Source organism: Mya arenaria, chromosome 8, assembly GCF_026914265.1.
Source record: "Mya arenaria isolate MELC-2E11 chromosome 8, ASM2691426v1".
Lineage (NCBI taxonomy): Eukaryota > Metazoa > Mollusca > Bivalvia > Myida > Myidae > Mya > Mya arenaria.
Window position 1 is genome coordinate 20,636,811 of NC_069129.1, and position 14,821 is coordinate 20,651,631.

At 34.9% G+C, this 14,821-nt stretch overlaps 1 protein-coding gene across 13 annotated transcripts in view; it reads right to left on the reverse strand.

Moving 5' to 3' along the window:
- The window catches only part of LOC128243701 (1-phosphatidylinositol 4,5-bisphosphate phosphodiesterase gamma-1-like), a 117,371-nt gene that overhangs the window by 52,084 nt on the left and 50,466 nt on the right, over nucleotides 1-14,821 (reverse strand). For all 13 annotated transcript variants that reach the window (XM_052961616.1, XM_052961615.1, XM_052961613.1 and 10 more), the window contains exons 11-18: nucleotides 12,234-12,354; nucleotides 9,551-9,636; nucleotides 8,357-8,439; nucleotides 7,922-7,982; nucleotides 6,790-6,860; nucleotides 5,928-6,041; nucleotides 3,374-3,531; nucleotides 2,220-2,274 (exon numbers count right to left, since the gene is read on the reverse strand). In XM_052961616.1, the coding sequence (XP_052817576.1) occupies nucleotides 2,220-2,274; nucleotides 3,374-3,531; nucleotides 5,928-6,041; nucleotides 6,790-6,860; nucleotides 7,922-7,982; nucleotides 8,357-8,439; nucleotides 9,551-9,636; nucleotides 12,234-12,354 (749 nt within the window). The remainder of the gene's footprint in view (nucleotides 1-2,219; nucleotides 2,275-3,373; nucleotides 3,532-5,927; nucleotides 6,042-6,789; nucleotides 6,861-7,921; nucleotides 7,983-8,356; nucleotides 8,440-9,550; nucleotides 9,637-12,233; nucleotides 12,355-14,821) is intronic.

Sequence of the window (14,821 nt, forward strand, 5' to 3'; positions counted from 1 at the left end):
AATACAAGTCCATTCATTTATTAAAAACTGTATAATGTGTATTAATTATAATGTATAGATATACATTTTCTAGAATATAAATGCATGTATTGTTGAACATGTTTGTCTGTATGACAGATGTCGAAAAAGAGTGCCTCAGATTTGTCAATTTTTCATATTTACCAATTTCACATTTGTGCTATAATGCTATTCTTATATTTGATAGAATATTAAAATTCCAAACATTGTCAGAAGCTGTTTTTTGTCACTTCAATGATCTCCGAAGTACACCTGACCCGTGTTCACAAAGCGTTTCCATTCTCAACTGAATTAAGAGTATGAAACTTAATTTCTTATTTAAATCTCAAAAATATGTTTAGTACTAAATTTAAGACACTAACTATTTGAAAGTGATACCGTAATTCACCTAAGAGTTCGGACACCTTAAATTAATTATTTTTTTCGCTATCCGAAAACATAGAAAATTACCATTTTTACATTTTATTTACATGTTTGTTTAACCTGCCTTTTTTCTTCATGTTTGCATTTTACCACTTATTAATTTATCCGTAGTAATCAATGGTCATAAACTTATTTATTAAGCCTGTAGTGAAAATCCTTCATCAAGTTAATTAAAACACCATTTTATACATGCATTGAACTGAATAAACACATTCTATCGGCTTTAGATCAAAGAGTCACACTGTGTGACGTCACATAACTTACAGTTATACCCACGAGGATCTCGTGGAGAGCATGGACATTGCTATGCAGGATTAATATATAACTGTACGATTATTGACTGACGGACTCGACATGGGTGCCAGGGTTCGAATTTAACTTTGAGGAGCATTGCAAAATTTTGCGAGTGCTTTTTGAGGCAACTCGCAAAATGAAAAATCAACTTGCAATTTGATTATTTGCTTTATTCCCTTGTAATATTGTCTAATTTAAGTAGAAATTTACACCTAAGACAAATTATGAATATTAAAACGTATCAATCTTGAGTAACTCAACTACTAGAACTTGTTTATGGCTTTTTCTTTTTGGGGAGTACGGAAAGACTCATCAGATGCTAGACGCTTTTTGATTACAAAGCTGTCCAATAATTTGACATTGTTCACTTTGTATATTTACCCTCACCATCGGGTAATATCCATTCGACAAGCACGGTACAGATTTCATTAAATCTATAAGTATTAAAAGCAATAACATTATAAATTTTAATAAATGAAAGAAACAGTAAAATTAAATTAGCGAGGATGTTCTGGACCATGAAATATATCGATCGACGAAGTCTATTCACTTTGGCAGTTTGGCGGAAATATATCAAAGGTTGATGGGGTTTACATATAGTGCGCGATGATTACGTCATTTGTATTCACTTTGTATTATGCACGCCTCGGAAAGATTCGAGATAAAACTCGGCCTTTTCCGTATATGTTCTATTTTTGAAAACTTACTAGAGCGTGACTCCGTACTATCTTTTTTATACTGGTAGTGTAAACATGCCACTTATATGGTGTTTACACTCGACTACGCAGCGGAATAAAGTTCATATTTATTCTACTGTCTTTTTAACATTTTGTGGTCTAGAAAAAGCCACTCGCAGAATTTTGCGAGCTTGAATAAAAGTCACTCGCAATTTGCAAATGTCGCTCGCATTTTGCGAGTATGCGAGTCTAAATTCGAACCCTGCGGTGCCGCCATTTTAATAGACTGCTTATCAAATTACCGAATTCGAAATGAGACCAAAGAATTAACGGAAAGAAAGTACCGAAAAGTACTAAATATGCGCGCAGTTAACTTTTACACCAATAAAAAGTATAGGGTCGGCGCGGAAATAAGAGGGTCGGTCGGGCGACCGGAAACAGACCTATTTTTTTTTTTGGCCTAGTGAAATTTTATTGGACATTTTGAAGCCCAAAAGATTTTAACATAAAAATGCCGGAAAAAAAACAACCTGGGCTAGTATTCATAAAACATCTTAAGTTATTGCCTGACTTAAGTCACTTTCCTTATTTAAGTTTCTTATTGGTCATATGATGTAAAAACGTAATCATTTCTAAAATACATTATATTTATTAACCATATTGAAAAAAAAAACATACATTAATGTTAAAATAATTTATACATTTCTTGAAATTTGACAACAATTTTGAGAAATTGACTTAATATAGGAAACGCCTTTAGATGCTTTATGAATACCGCCCAGCAATCTTCTTGCTTTTATAATATACCTGGCCCATTTCTTGTTTTGATTTTATACGGCAATGGTTTATTGAGGTATTCCATCTGAAAAATACAAAGAAAATTAGTTACTGTAGATTTTGTAAATTTTGCAAGTTCATCTTATCGAAAAATTTAATAAAAGGCAAAATTTCGAAAATTTTAAAATATCAAAAATTGGAAAGCCATCATGTGTTTCAATTAAATATTTTTCTAGGTTCTAAATAAGCAGACGGATCAACATTAAAAACAACAAAAATTAAACCCTCTTGTAATAAGAATAATCGACACAAGAGCAGTCACAGACTGCCATATCCCATACTGAAATGAGTACAGTCTCAACTTCACATTACAACCAAGGATAACAATAAACATTATCAAAGCGTAACAAGCGAAAAAATACTGCAGCCTTAGTAATATGTCTTTATATGAAGTTTAAAGTCAATACCACAAGGATATTTCAAGATATGCTCAGGAAAAAAATAGTCTAAAAATTTAACAAGGGCAATAAGTAAGAAAATACTGCATCAAGAGTTATCTTTCTTGTGCGCAGCACTTCTCCTGAATGAGATATATCTGTTACAGTATATGAAGTTTGAAGTCAGTACCTCAAAGAATTTTCAAGTTATGCTCTAGTGAAGATTGCCTCAACAAACAAACACACACACACAAAAGCCTACCATTTCTATATCCCCTTCTCCTTTCGGCAGGGTATAAAATGCTAAAACATTGCTATTTGTACTGGTCTCATTTTTAATACTATTGAAAGAGGTTCAACAAAATAATTTTAGTGACAATTTGGTATACTTATTTGTTATTTCATAACTGCTATTGTTTTTTATTTGTAAGAGATACCTTTAAGTAGTGTACCCTCTTATTATTACTAAATCTAACTTATTGACCTGACGCTAAATCAATTGAAGATTGCCCTGGTTTTTTTACCTAACTAGTTAATCTTTCCATTGGTTAAACAATTATGAATATCTTTATGAGGGCTAGCAGGCATGTCTAAAAATAGCTCATTGAGCTCATGTTTCTTGTTAGTATATACACGACTTTAAATAAGGATTTTACAAAACAATATTTTTATCAATGACAAGCCAATTTATCATGTAAAGTAAAAATAATTGTTTAATAAAAATTTAGTAATGCATGAAAATCTTACTTGAAAGACAATGAAAAATCCCCGACAAATGTGTCGCTGTCCCTGACGAGAAATGTGCCGTCCCCGAGATGAGAATATTCCCGTAACTTCTTCTCCGCCTCCAGTCGTCCACCCGCTAATCTACCATGAAACCATTTCTCCCGAAAATGGAGCTCATCCTAAACAGAAACAAGAGCTGTCACAGTATGTGACGAATGCCCCCGAATGTGACATTGACCTACGAACAAGGTCAGTACATGAAAAGTTGATCTTGCCTTTACGTGTCAAATACATATGGCAAGTTATTTTAAATTGCCTCTGAACATAAGAAAATACCACCATTACTTGACAACCTACACTGTTATGTCCTTATATTCAGAATTCCCTTGTGAATAAACACTGAGTGTATCTTTCACCTTAGAGGTAGGGACATGGGTCTTGCACGTGACATGTCGTCTTGGTATGTGGAACACATGTGGCAAGTTATTTTAAAATCTGTCCATACAAGGGAAAGTTACAGCTCGGACACGTCAACCTATACTCTATGTCCTTATATGCAGTACTCCATTGTGAGTAAACACTATGTGTGACCTTGACCTTTGAGGCAGGGACACGGGTCTTGCACGCAACATGTCGTCTTGGCATGTGGAACACATGTGGCAAGTTATTTTAAAATGTTTCCATACAAGAGGAAGTTACAGCCCGGACACGACAACCTATACTCTATGTCCTTATATGCAGCACTCCATTGTGAATAAACACTAAGTGTGACCTTGACCTTCGAGGTAGGGACACGGGTCTTGCACGCGACACGTCATCTTGGTATGTGGAACACATTTGGCAAGTTATTTTAAAATCTGTCCATACAAGGGAAAGTTACAGCCCGGACACGACAACCTATACTCTATGTCCTTATATGCAGCACTCCATTGTGAATAAACACTAAGTGTGACCTTGACCTTTGAGGTAGGGACACGGGTCTTGCACGCGACATGTCGTCTTGGTATGTGGAACACATGTGGCAAGTTATTTTAAAATCTGTCCATACAAGGGAAAGTTACAGCCCGGACATGACAACCTATACTCTATGTCCTTATATGCAGCACACCATTGTGAATAAACACTAAGTGTGATCTTGACCTTTGAGATTGGGACACGGGTCTTGCACGCGACACGTCGTCTTGGTATGTGGTGCACATGTGGCAAGTTATTTTAAAATCTGTCCATACAAGAGAAAGTTACAGCCCGGACACGACAACCTATACTCTATGTCCTTATATGCAGCACTCCATTGTGAATAAACACTATGTGTGACCTTGACCTTTGAGGTAGGGACACGGGTCTTGCACGCGACACGTCATCTTGGTATGTGGAACACATGTGGCAAGTTATTATTAAAATGTTTCCATACAAGAGGAAGTTACAGCTCAGACACGACAACCTATACTCTATGTCCTTATATGCAGTACTCCATTGTGAATAAACACTTGGTGTATCTTTCACCTTAGAGGCAGGGACACGGGTCTTGCCTTCGGGGGCATAAAAATATCAAATTCATGTTTCATGGTTAAAAAAACTGCTACATTTATACTTCTTCATGCATAAACAATTGTTTCTGAACCAAACATTACAGAAAATGATTTCACTCACTTTACTTATTTGAACGTTGAAATATTGTTTGTCATAGATACAAGAAATCAAGAGATATAAGTGTTTAATAACACACTATTTTTCTATCAATAATGTGGATTGTATTTAAATTCATTTGTACCACTCTCCAAACATTTTCAACAAAATGTGTTCACTTTATTATAAGTCCTTTATGTTTGTGTACCCTCATTCTAGTGTTGGGAATCAGTTCCAGTTTGACTATTGACTATTGGTTATCTGTTCAAATCAAGTAACCAATTATCGATAGAACAATCAATTTCCGACCATATCTTAATTGTAGTTTTAATATTGTGCAATAACAGTACTCCTAATCCTTAACTATGCTTATGTTATGTGTATGTTTGAATTCAGTGTTGTTGCTGTTATCACCTATATTGTTAACGATATCAACTGAACTCTTCCGAGTGTCAAAAATTAACCGAAAGCGAAGAAGAAAAACAGCTCACTGGTTGAATCGATGATGGATTATGACCAAATTCATTCAATTTCAGGCCCAACCAATCAATTTTCGAATATATTTGATAATCGAAACAACACTACCTCATACAACACTATACATTAAATACTTCAATCTATTTCTCTAACAAAAGTGCCACAAAGCGAAAGCCAACACTTGTCTATTGTTGTTTTTTAGTCGGGGCACAACTCAGTAACTAATAAAGCCAGAATTATGGGACTCGGGCAACAAGTGTTTCAAGCTTCATTGAAAAATCTTGATTTAATGGCCCAGTGATGAGTTATGGCCAAAGTGTAAAATCAGAAACCAGCTTAAAATAAAATTACATGTGAATAAAAATTGCTTGATGATATTGCCAACATAACTTAGAGCACATATGGTTCAACGTCATGCCATGTCTAAACACAGGTGTATAGGACCGATGTCCTTTCAGATAAATATACACACCTCCTTGCGTACACCATTTTCTTCCTCCTCCTCCTCTTCCTCTTCAGCGTTATTCGTTTCTTCGCTGTAGTACATTCTGTTGGGCGTAAGCACGAAGAAATGGGGGGTCCACGTCTGAAAACATAAATCACACAGCTGCCAAACATAAGGAAATATGACTTGTAGACAAGAAACATCATAATGTCTGCTTTGTACTGTACAATTTTGAACATCCATCAAAACTTCATATTAATTCTTATGAATATAAGTCTTGAGTATCTCTCTGTTTTGAGCGCACTGTATAATTTTAATTCAGGTTTCTCAATAAGTGTTGGTTGAACCGTCTCAAATAGTAAAGTAACCGAACAGCTATTTCTTATTCTACTTAAAATTCATTTATTTTTCCAGATTTGAACTGGCCCAATTGCCATTTGAACCGTTTGCAGCTGGTTTATAATGAGAACTCTGTAATTGCAGCTTAATGAATGGCTGAACACCATGTTTCAACTGATGTTATCAGAGTGGTGTTGAATTTTATTTACATTTATGCTTTTAGATGACATTATTAAACATTGGAAACCATGGAACAATTATTATTTTGTTAGGTTTAAATTATTATTTCGTTAGGTTTAAAATCTTAGAGACCTGGTGCTGTATTCATAAATCATATTAGTGAATACTAGACATCAAGTGATGACATGTCACACCCAGTGAAAGAGCCTTTGACACAGAGAGAATGCTCTTCCATGCAATTGCAACACTGAATAACATGGTGTTAAAAAATTTGTGTACCTGCAAAGTTATGCCTCTATGTTAATCTGCAAAAATTCAATTTTTTGCCACTTTAATTTAATCGCTATTGAAATATAACTACATAACTTACGTTATCAATTGGATCTTCCAAGTACAGAATTCCGTTCTTAACGGAGTTACTCAGGTCACCGTCCCGTGTGTCTGAAAATAGAAAAAGATACTGGGGCTGTCTCATCAACGCAAGTACGACAAAATATCACTAGATAAAGTAATTCAAGTCCATTACAGTATGTGCAACATGTTGAATGTTTTGTCTGCTAACTATTGCTGAACTGACAAATGCAATTGTTACTTTGTAAATATATACATTCGAACCCTGTTGGCCTGGCTCAAACTAGATGTAAAGGACAGATTTCTTTATACTGAAGCTAAGCATTCCTGCTTGGCTAGAATTTTCCGAGGCACGAGGTATTTTTGCCGGTCCCTTGGAGTTCGCGCCAAGAAGTTTGACTATTCTTATACAAAAAATGATATTCATAAATGTATATGGGTTGTCCAATTAGCGCAGTTGTTAATGCACTCGCTTCTCACCAAGGCGACACATGTTCAATTCCCGGCCAGTGCACATATGAGTTTGATTAGTGGTCACCAAACAGTAAATGTGGGTTTCTTCCAGCACTTCTTTTTCCCCAGCAACACAAGACCACAGAGCGACTTATTATAAGTTATCATAACTTTCTCCACGATTGTTGTAAAATATATATAATGTTGGATATATATTCATTATATTTTTAATAGCATACAATTCTCAAAGAAAGACTAAATTCCCAACCTTAAAAAACAAAAGAGTCTAATCAGACATAAACATGGTGTTTCAAACATTTCAGTTCCTTGTAGGAACAGGCTGCTGAGAAACTTCAAAAATAGCTTGATAAAATAAATAAAGTTCTACAACTTCCTTCCTTAATTTTGTTTTCTAATTTGTCAACCATTTACTGTAATACTCTGCTGAAATTGAAATACCCTCAGGGGCAATAGAGTTGTTGTGTTTATTTATACTCAAGGGGGAAAATTGACCTTACCTCCAGACTTTGGACAAACTTGCCCAAAAGGCAGATGGTATATGTTTACCCCTACAGTATTTGCACTTATATGCACATATTATACCCTGGTGTAGATTTGCCTAATGGGGCAAGTTGGGGAAAAATTTGCCCCCTGGGTAAATCTCGACATATAAACGTGACATATGTTAAATCACTCACTGTCATCTACTGTAAAATCCTGCGGATCTGCCTGTGAGGGGTCTGCAGGTAGCTTTTTGTGCTGCAAATACACAACCAAACAATGGCTACACAACACTTATATCTAAGGTTACTTAACACTAAACATTTAATAATTAATCAGCAATTTAACAAAAAAGTTTGAATGTAAGACAACAACAAAAATAATTTTATACTTATTTTAGAGGCCGATGTACCCCAAGTTTAAAGTTAAGCCATTTTTATCTAGTCACAAATCTCCTCAAATACTTCCATCACTTCTTGCTAAATATTTTGCTAAAAAACATTTAGGAAGGAGTTTCGCACAGTTTAATGGGTATCTGGCTTAAATATGCTCTTAAAAATTCAAGAATGTGTCCTTATTCTATAATTCAACCTTAAAAAAGATTACATTTACACAGTACTTGTTAGACTCACCTTCAGGATGATTTTCCTTTTGAGATGATCAGGCGATGGCAACATATTGGAATCTCGCTGGATAGGTTCCGTCAACAACATGTCTGAAACAAAGTGAACAGGGGCCATTATATTATTGAAGCTTTTTAGTGAAACTTTTAACTTTGTGAAATTTGTTGAATTTTTAACTACAAATAATCGTAATCAAATATATTCATATACCTTCATTATTTGGACCTTTTTCTATCTTCTGTTCATGTTTTTGGGGTAAAAGTATTATTAATTTTCTTAAAATTCAACTGAAGTTCAAGTTGAATTTTTTCACAAATATGCCTAATGTAAACAGCCCTAGGATGCAATAAATTTGGTTTAAATTTGGGCTTAAATCTTATGAAAAAGAATGACAGAAATGCACAATTCCATCAAAGTTAAGTAAGGTATCTGATTTGCAAATTAGCTTGTCATTTTGACGAGCCATAGGTGATACTGTTTCATTTTGATGCCTGGTCACCTTGTAATGTTTTGGTGTCATATAAAAGAGTGTGTATTGATTGCTGATAAGTATCAAGACAAATAAAAGATGGAAAACACAGTAAAGATAAAATTACAGTTTAATTTTTTTTGTGCATAATTTCAAACAAATCAGACATAACACTGCAAATTACAGTCGAAACGCGTTAGCTCGATATCGTTTGCCTAGTTCCTCTTTGGCTCGAACTGGATATATAGGACCGATTTCTTTTTACTCTATGTAAGCATTCCCACTTGGCTAGATATTTGCTAGGTTCAAAGTATTTTGGCCGGTCTCTGGGATATCGAGCCAACAGGTTTCGACTGGTGATTTTATTGTTTAACTTAATGCACCAGTCATTTGTAACCATGGCCCCCCAGGTCCGGGGAATAGCGGGGACTTTGACTTTCGGTCCAGCCAAGCCCGGGCAAAATCTCCGCCCTGCGGGGACGATCTGCTGGTAAAACCCCTGCCAAATGCCCATGCACCCAAGGGACCCTAGATTATGCCAATTTCCCGCTATATTTGGCATGAAGACAAAACCACCGCAGTCACCCGGCACTACATGGCCACCTGGAAGGTAAAAACATGGCCCATTTCCCGGCTATCCCCGGTATACCCCCGGACCTGGGGAAGGAGGGGGGGGGGGGGCGTGGTTACAATTGACTGGTGCATAACCTTAATGTTCTGAAAACTGGTCATACCTCCAAATATGTCTTTGAAAGCACTGGCCATATTTCTTTGCTGTCCTAGACTACAGTGGTTCTCTATTGACAAAATTAGCGGATAACTGCAAAAGATGGAAAAAAGATGATAATTTAAGTTCTTAGTTAAAACAGTATATATTTTACAACGATAGTGAAGAAAGTTATGTTAACTATATACTAAGTGACTCATGATGTTGTACGAGAGTGTGGCCTTGTGTTGTGGGGAAAACCAGAGTGCCCGGGGAAAACCCACTTGTCTGGTTTGGTGACAACAAACCAAACTCACATGCACCCTCACATGCATTACAAATTAAGTTCAAAATTCACTTATTACAAATAGGACTTCACATAGTAGCATGGGGAAACTCAATAAAATAAATATGAATAGGTCATAGATCATGAATTACAAATTAAATGAATTAATTCCGAGGTTGCAACAGCGACCATAAGAATAATTTCGTTTAAATTGTAATACATGATTGATAACTGACTTCTTATTAATCGTTGAAACAAATTAGATAATTAAGTATGACATCATGGTCCAATACAAGGATTGACTCGGTCATGTACAACAATAACCAAAAGTGAGTGGACAAAATACATGTCTCTGATTGGCCTGTTTTAAGTGATAAAATATATTCAATTTAGGTGAAAATCATGTCAAACATTCAAATCTTTATTAAATATCATACTATATTCATAAATAAACAGTTAATTTCCATCAATAGTAACTTACAAATCTATTTCCTTAACAATTTCTAAAAAAATAAAGTTAACCAAACTCAGGAAATTAATGAAATCTCAGAAAACAGAAAACTCTAAAATGATAATCCAAAACTCATCGGAAAACCAATAAAAAGGAAAGAAATCTGTTTAGAATGGATGAACAAAAACAAAAAATCTCAGAACAACAAAACATCTGCAAACCTCTGAAATGTAAACAGAACTAAAAACTGTATTGTTCAGCAAACAAGTTACAACACTAAATCAACACTTACTCCGAGCTAACCCACGCATATTCCTTAATTGTCTCAAGAACATCACGAAAGCGGATTTTAGAAGTCAGCGTGTGTCCGTGAAACACGAGGGGAAGGTTATCTGGACCATCCCAACAATCCACTGCAAAATTGACTCCAATACCTCAGATATTGGCCTACTTTTGATTCAAGGAGTCTGCCTATTTTTTTCACTCGCCATATTAAACTTACATACCATTTGTCATCCTTTAAATGTCTTTTTCAGAGCTTGCTAATGAATTATGAACCAAAAAAGTGTTTTTACAATATTGGTTTTAAGTAACCTACAAGTACAATATGTCTGTTGGGTATATTAAAGACGTCAAAATGGCGGCTGATACAATGCTCACATCGAATAAGCTCCACATCTACAAGCTTAGTGTGCCTGGTTAAACATTGTTCTGATACAAATACACGTTACAGACTCAACTTGAAATTGCAAATTTCACGAGGCTCAAGGTACTTTATTACATGATAATTATAAAGTACCCACGCCATTCAGGGATAAAATAATGATGGCGTTAATTGTCGAAAATCGATCATCTTGATCCGATTTCCTATCCCTATCATCACTATTCGTAAAAGAATTGCTCCTTGAATCAAAATTGTGCACAAAAATCGACCAATCAACATTCATAATGCAGGAACGGAATATCCAAAATTCATGATGCAGGAACGGAATATCCAAAATTCATGATGCAGGAACTGAATAACAAACCAACTAAAAAGCCACTTATCTACAAAACCATTGCATCCACAACCATTCCGCAAAACTAATGATAACGTTAAACTAAAACTCATTTTCAAACAACTTTTGTTTCCATAAAAAACAACTACTCTAGCATAACCAATAAACAACAGTCATGCAAAAACACAAACAAATCAGGTGAACTGGTTTAATAGAAGATTAAAAAGCACATCTATACATATCCATAAAGTGAACTAAGATTGAACTAAAAAAATCCTCAGCATGCATTCAAATTAACGTTAAACTACAACAACAACAACAACAACAACAAAAACAACAACAACACGTCAAATGAAATGCACACAAACATGCACCACATGGTCAATGAAAGTCAGGGTTAAAACAGAAACAACACCACCATGCTAACTTTGACTCATTTAACTGACGTATTTGACCAAGAATGAAAAACTTGCATGATAAAAACTTCAAGTAAGCCTCACTAACTCGGGAATAATGTGCAAATTATAGATTTCAAATAACTATTCTTTTATGGCCTTGACAATGTTAAGTCAGTTGGTCTATCACATACTCAGAAATAGCTCACACATTTTTTTATTGCCTTGAAAGAGTCTTAAATTTTTTATTTGTGTTGTAATCATTCAACTCACTCTGACTTACCCCATACATTTTCCTTTATTGCCTTGACTATGTCTAGGAATCATTCCTGTGATGTAAGCTTACAGCTTACCCTGATATATATAGCCCACATATTTATTCTCAACAACGCCTAGGTATCATTTTGTGACAGGCATATTTGACCTACTCTGATATACCCAAAATATTTCTTCTCGGCAGCTGCTAGGAATCTTATTTGTGATGTCAGGGTTCAGCTTACTATGAAACAGCCCACACATTTGTTCTTGAAAATGTCTAGATATATACATGTATGTCAGAGATTCATGAGTGTACAACTTACTCTGATACAGCCCAAGCATTTTCCTTAATTGCTTTGACAACGTCTAGGAATCGTATTTGTGACGTGAGTGTGTGACCGTGATAAATCTTCGGGTATCCATCAGGACCGTCCCAGCAATCAACTGTGAGTTTCAAGCAGGGAGGAACAAGAAAAATATCATAAGTGTGAACACTAAAATTTAAATTTAAACTGAGTATCCCTTATAAACTCAAATCCCTTCGAAATACGGCAATTAATCTCCTTCTGAGATGCATTTATACCATGTCTTCAAAACCCATATATCCAATACTCCAACCTCCCCTAATAATATTCCACATTTAACTAATTACAACCTTTATCCCCTCCCACCCTCCCCTTTTAACCATACAACCCTTTTCAAATCCCAACCCCTTCAGTACAAATACCTTCCCTAAATTCTTACCCCTCCTTTCCAATTTATCCCTGCTCTTGACTGATTCATATTTAGCCCATAAACTCTTTCCCATATAGGGGTACCCTTCAACTAGACATCTGCCTCCTGGAATACTTTAACGCCATCACTAAATTTTCCTCCCATCTTTCATTCCCACTTACCAATAAATATCTCTTCCTTCAATTGAACAAACACATGCCTCAAATCCCACATAACTCCCACAAACTCCCATAACTCAAAACAAATGCATTCAAATAAGCATTCAAATAATGATACAGGTTGAATATACCTTCAACTAAAATTAACCACAATTTATCAATTGAATAAAAAATGTAATTCTTCTTGAGAATTTTATTCAAAATTTGGAAAAATGACAGATGCCTTTTGGCATTGAGAACAAAACAGAACATCCTTCTGCCCTCCATCCAAGTTTCAAACCCCACCCACCCAATTTTATCAACCCAACCCCTTAAAAACATCCTCTTTCCTCATCATGAATGCTGCATGTGGACAAAAGGTTCACACTTATAATATAAAACATTGGTAACAGAACTGTTTAGAGAAGAAATCATGATGTGTTTGGACAAAGTCAATGCATAGTTTAAAATTTGATTGACCTGGCCGCTGAAGGGCTAAGGGGTTTGGGGACTTCTCAAGGCCTTTCAATGAGTGGAAGCACCCTGTACAGAATGAAAACTGGCATTTGGGAAGCTTTTTTGAGGACTATCTTCTCCTAACTTCAAATTGAAGCAAACTGGGACGTCAATAATAACAACCTAAAAAGTAACAACCAGAAGCAAATGTTAAAACAAGAGGCCCATGATGGCCCTTAATCGCTCACCTGAGTAAAAGTTTTTGACATTTGTTACACAACAAATATTCTAGGCCCCATGGTGTTTGTCAATAAGATTTAAGAAGCTTTCCTTTTCATTGCCATGGTAACCAGAGTTCTGCAGGGAATTAATTTCTAAGAACTATTTTAAAAGGGTACCATCCCCGGGAAGTTTCATCGAAAATTGTCCAGGTGGTTTAGGAGATTATTTTTATAAGCAATTGTTGACGCCGAATGCTGGACACAGACCTATCACAACCTATCACCTATGTTTGGAGGGGAGGGGGGGAGACAAATCACATCCCTGACAGTCTCCTTTTAAAAAAATAGTGCAGGCAAGCACTTTTTGTCCCATATAATTGGGACCTTGTTATGATCAAGGACTTTAGAGTGGCTTAAAACTTACTTAATGAACTGAAAGTGTCCATTGCAATTTCAAACTAGCTGTGTCTTATGCACCAAATAAAACAATTTGTTCGATGTAAATAGTATTACTTCTTGGATTTACCAGCTCAAAAAAGTGATCGTATAATTAGGGTCATTGGAAAGGGGGTCCCTCAAACCTTTACTAAACACATCATGCTTTCCTTCTCTTGATAATAAAACAAATAGAACAAATTATGATAAATCAATAAAATAAAATTTTCTAATTCATAAACAGTAGAAATATTGCAACATTAACATTCAAAAGCAACTAAAACTATTTGCAGGCCAATAGGTGTACAAGACATGCACAGAATTTAACAAAATGAATACATTTTTTGACTTTGTAAAATTATCACTTAAGGAATTCCATCCATCATTAATACAAAAAAATGCTTCAGGTAAATTTTAATTTTAAAGTTAGAAAATGTTCAGTTTGATTTTTTTAGAGTTTTCAATGAAAGCTTTTTTGATATAGACATAATATTATTTAAGAAACAAATAAATAAAATTGCTATATAATTATTGATTTTTTGTTCTATTACCTGCCATTCATAGATCATATGATAATAGTAGCATAATTATTGTGTTATTCAAAAATGTTATCCATGCAAAAATTATACATTAATAGTTAATCAGTATAAAGTAAATATACAAATAATCCCAATTTTCATATCTAAAATCCACATATTTTTTTTACACATCTTCGCATCCTAATGATGGATGGCTTAACTTAAAATTATTTTGGTAATATTATTAATATGTGAGACATTGGATACCCTTAAAGCTGCACACTCACAGATAGAATAATTTGACAACATTTTTATTTTTTGTCTTTGAACGAGCCAATTTTTACGAAAATCCATGGAAACCAGTTATATAAGACTGCAGTCAAAAAATAATATCGCAGGTTTTTATATC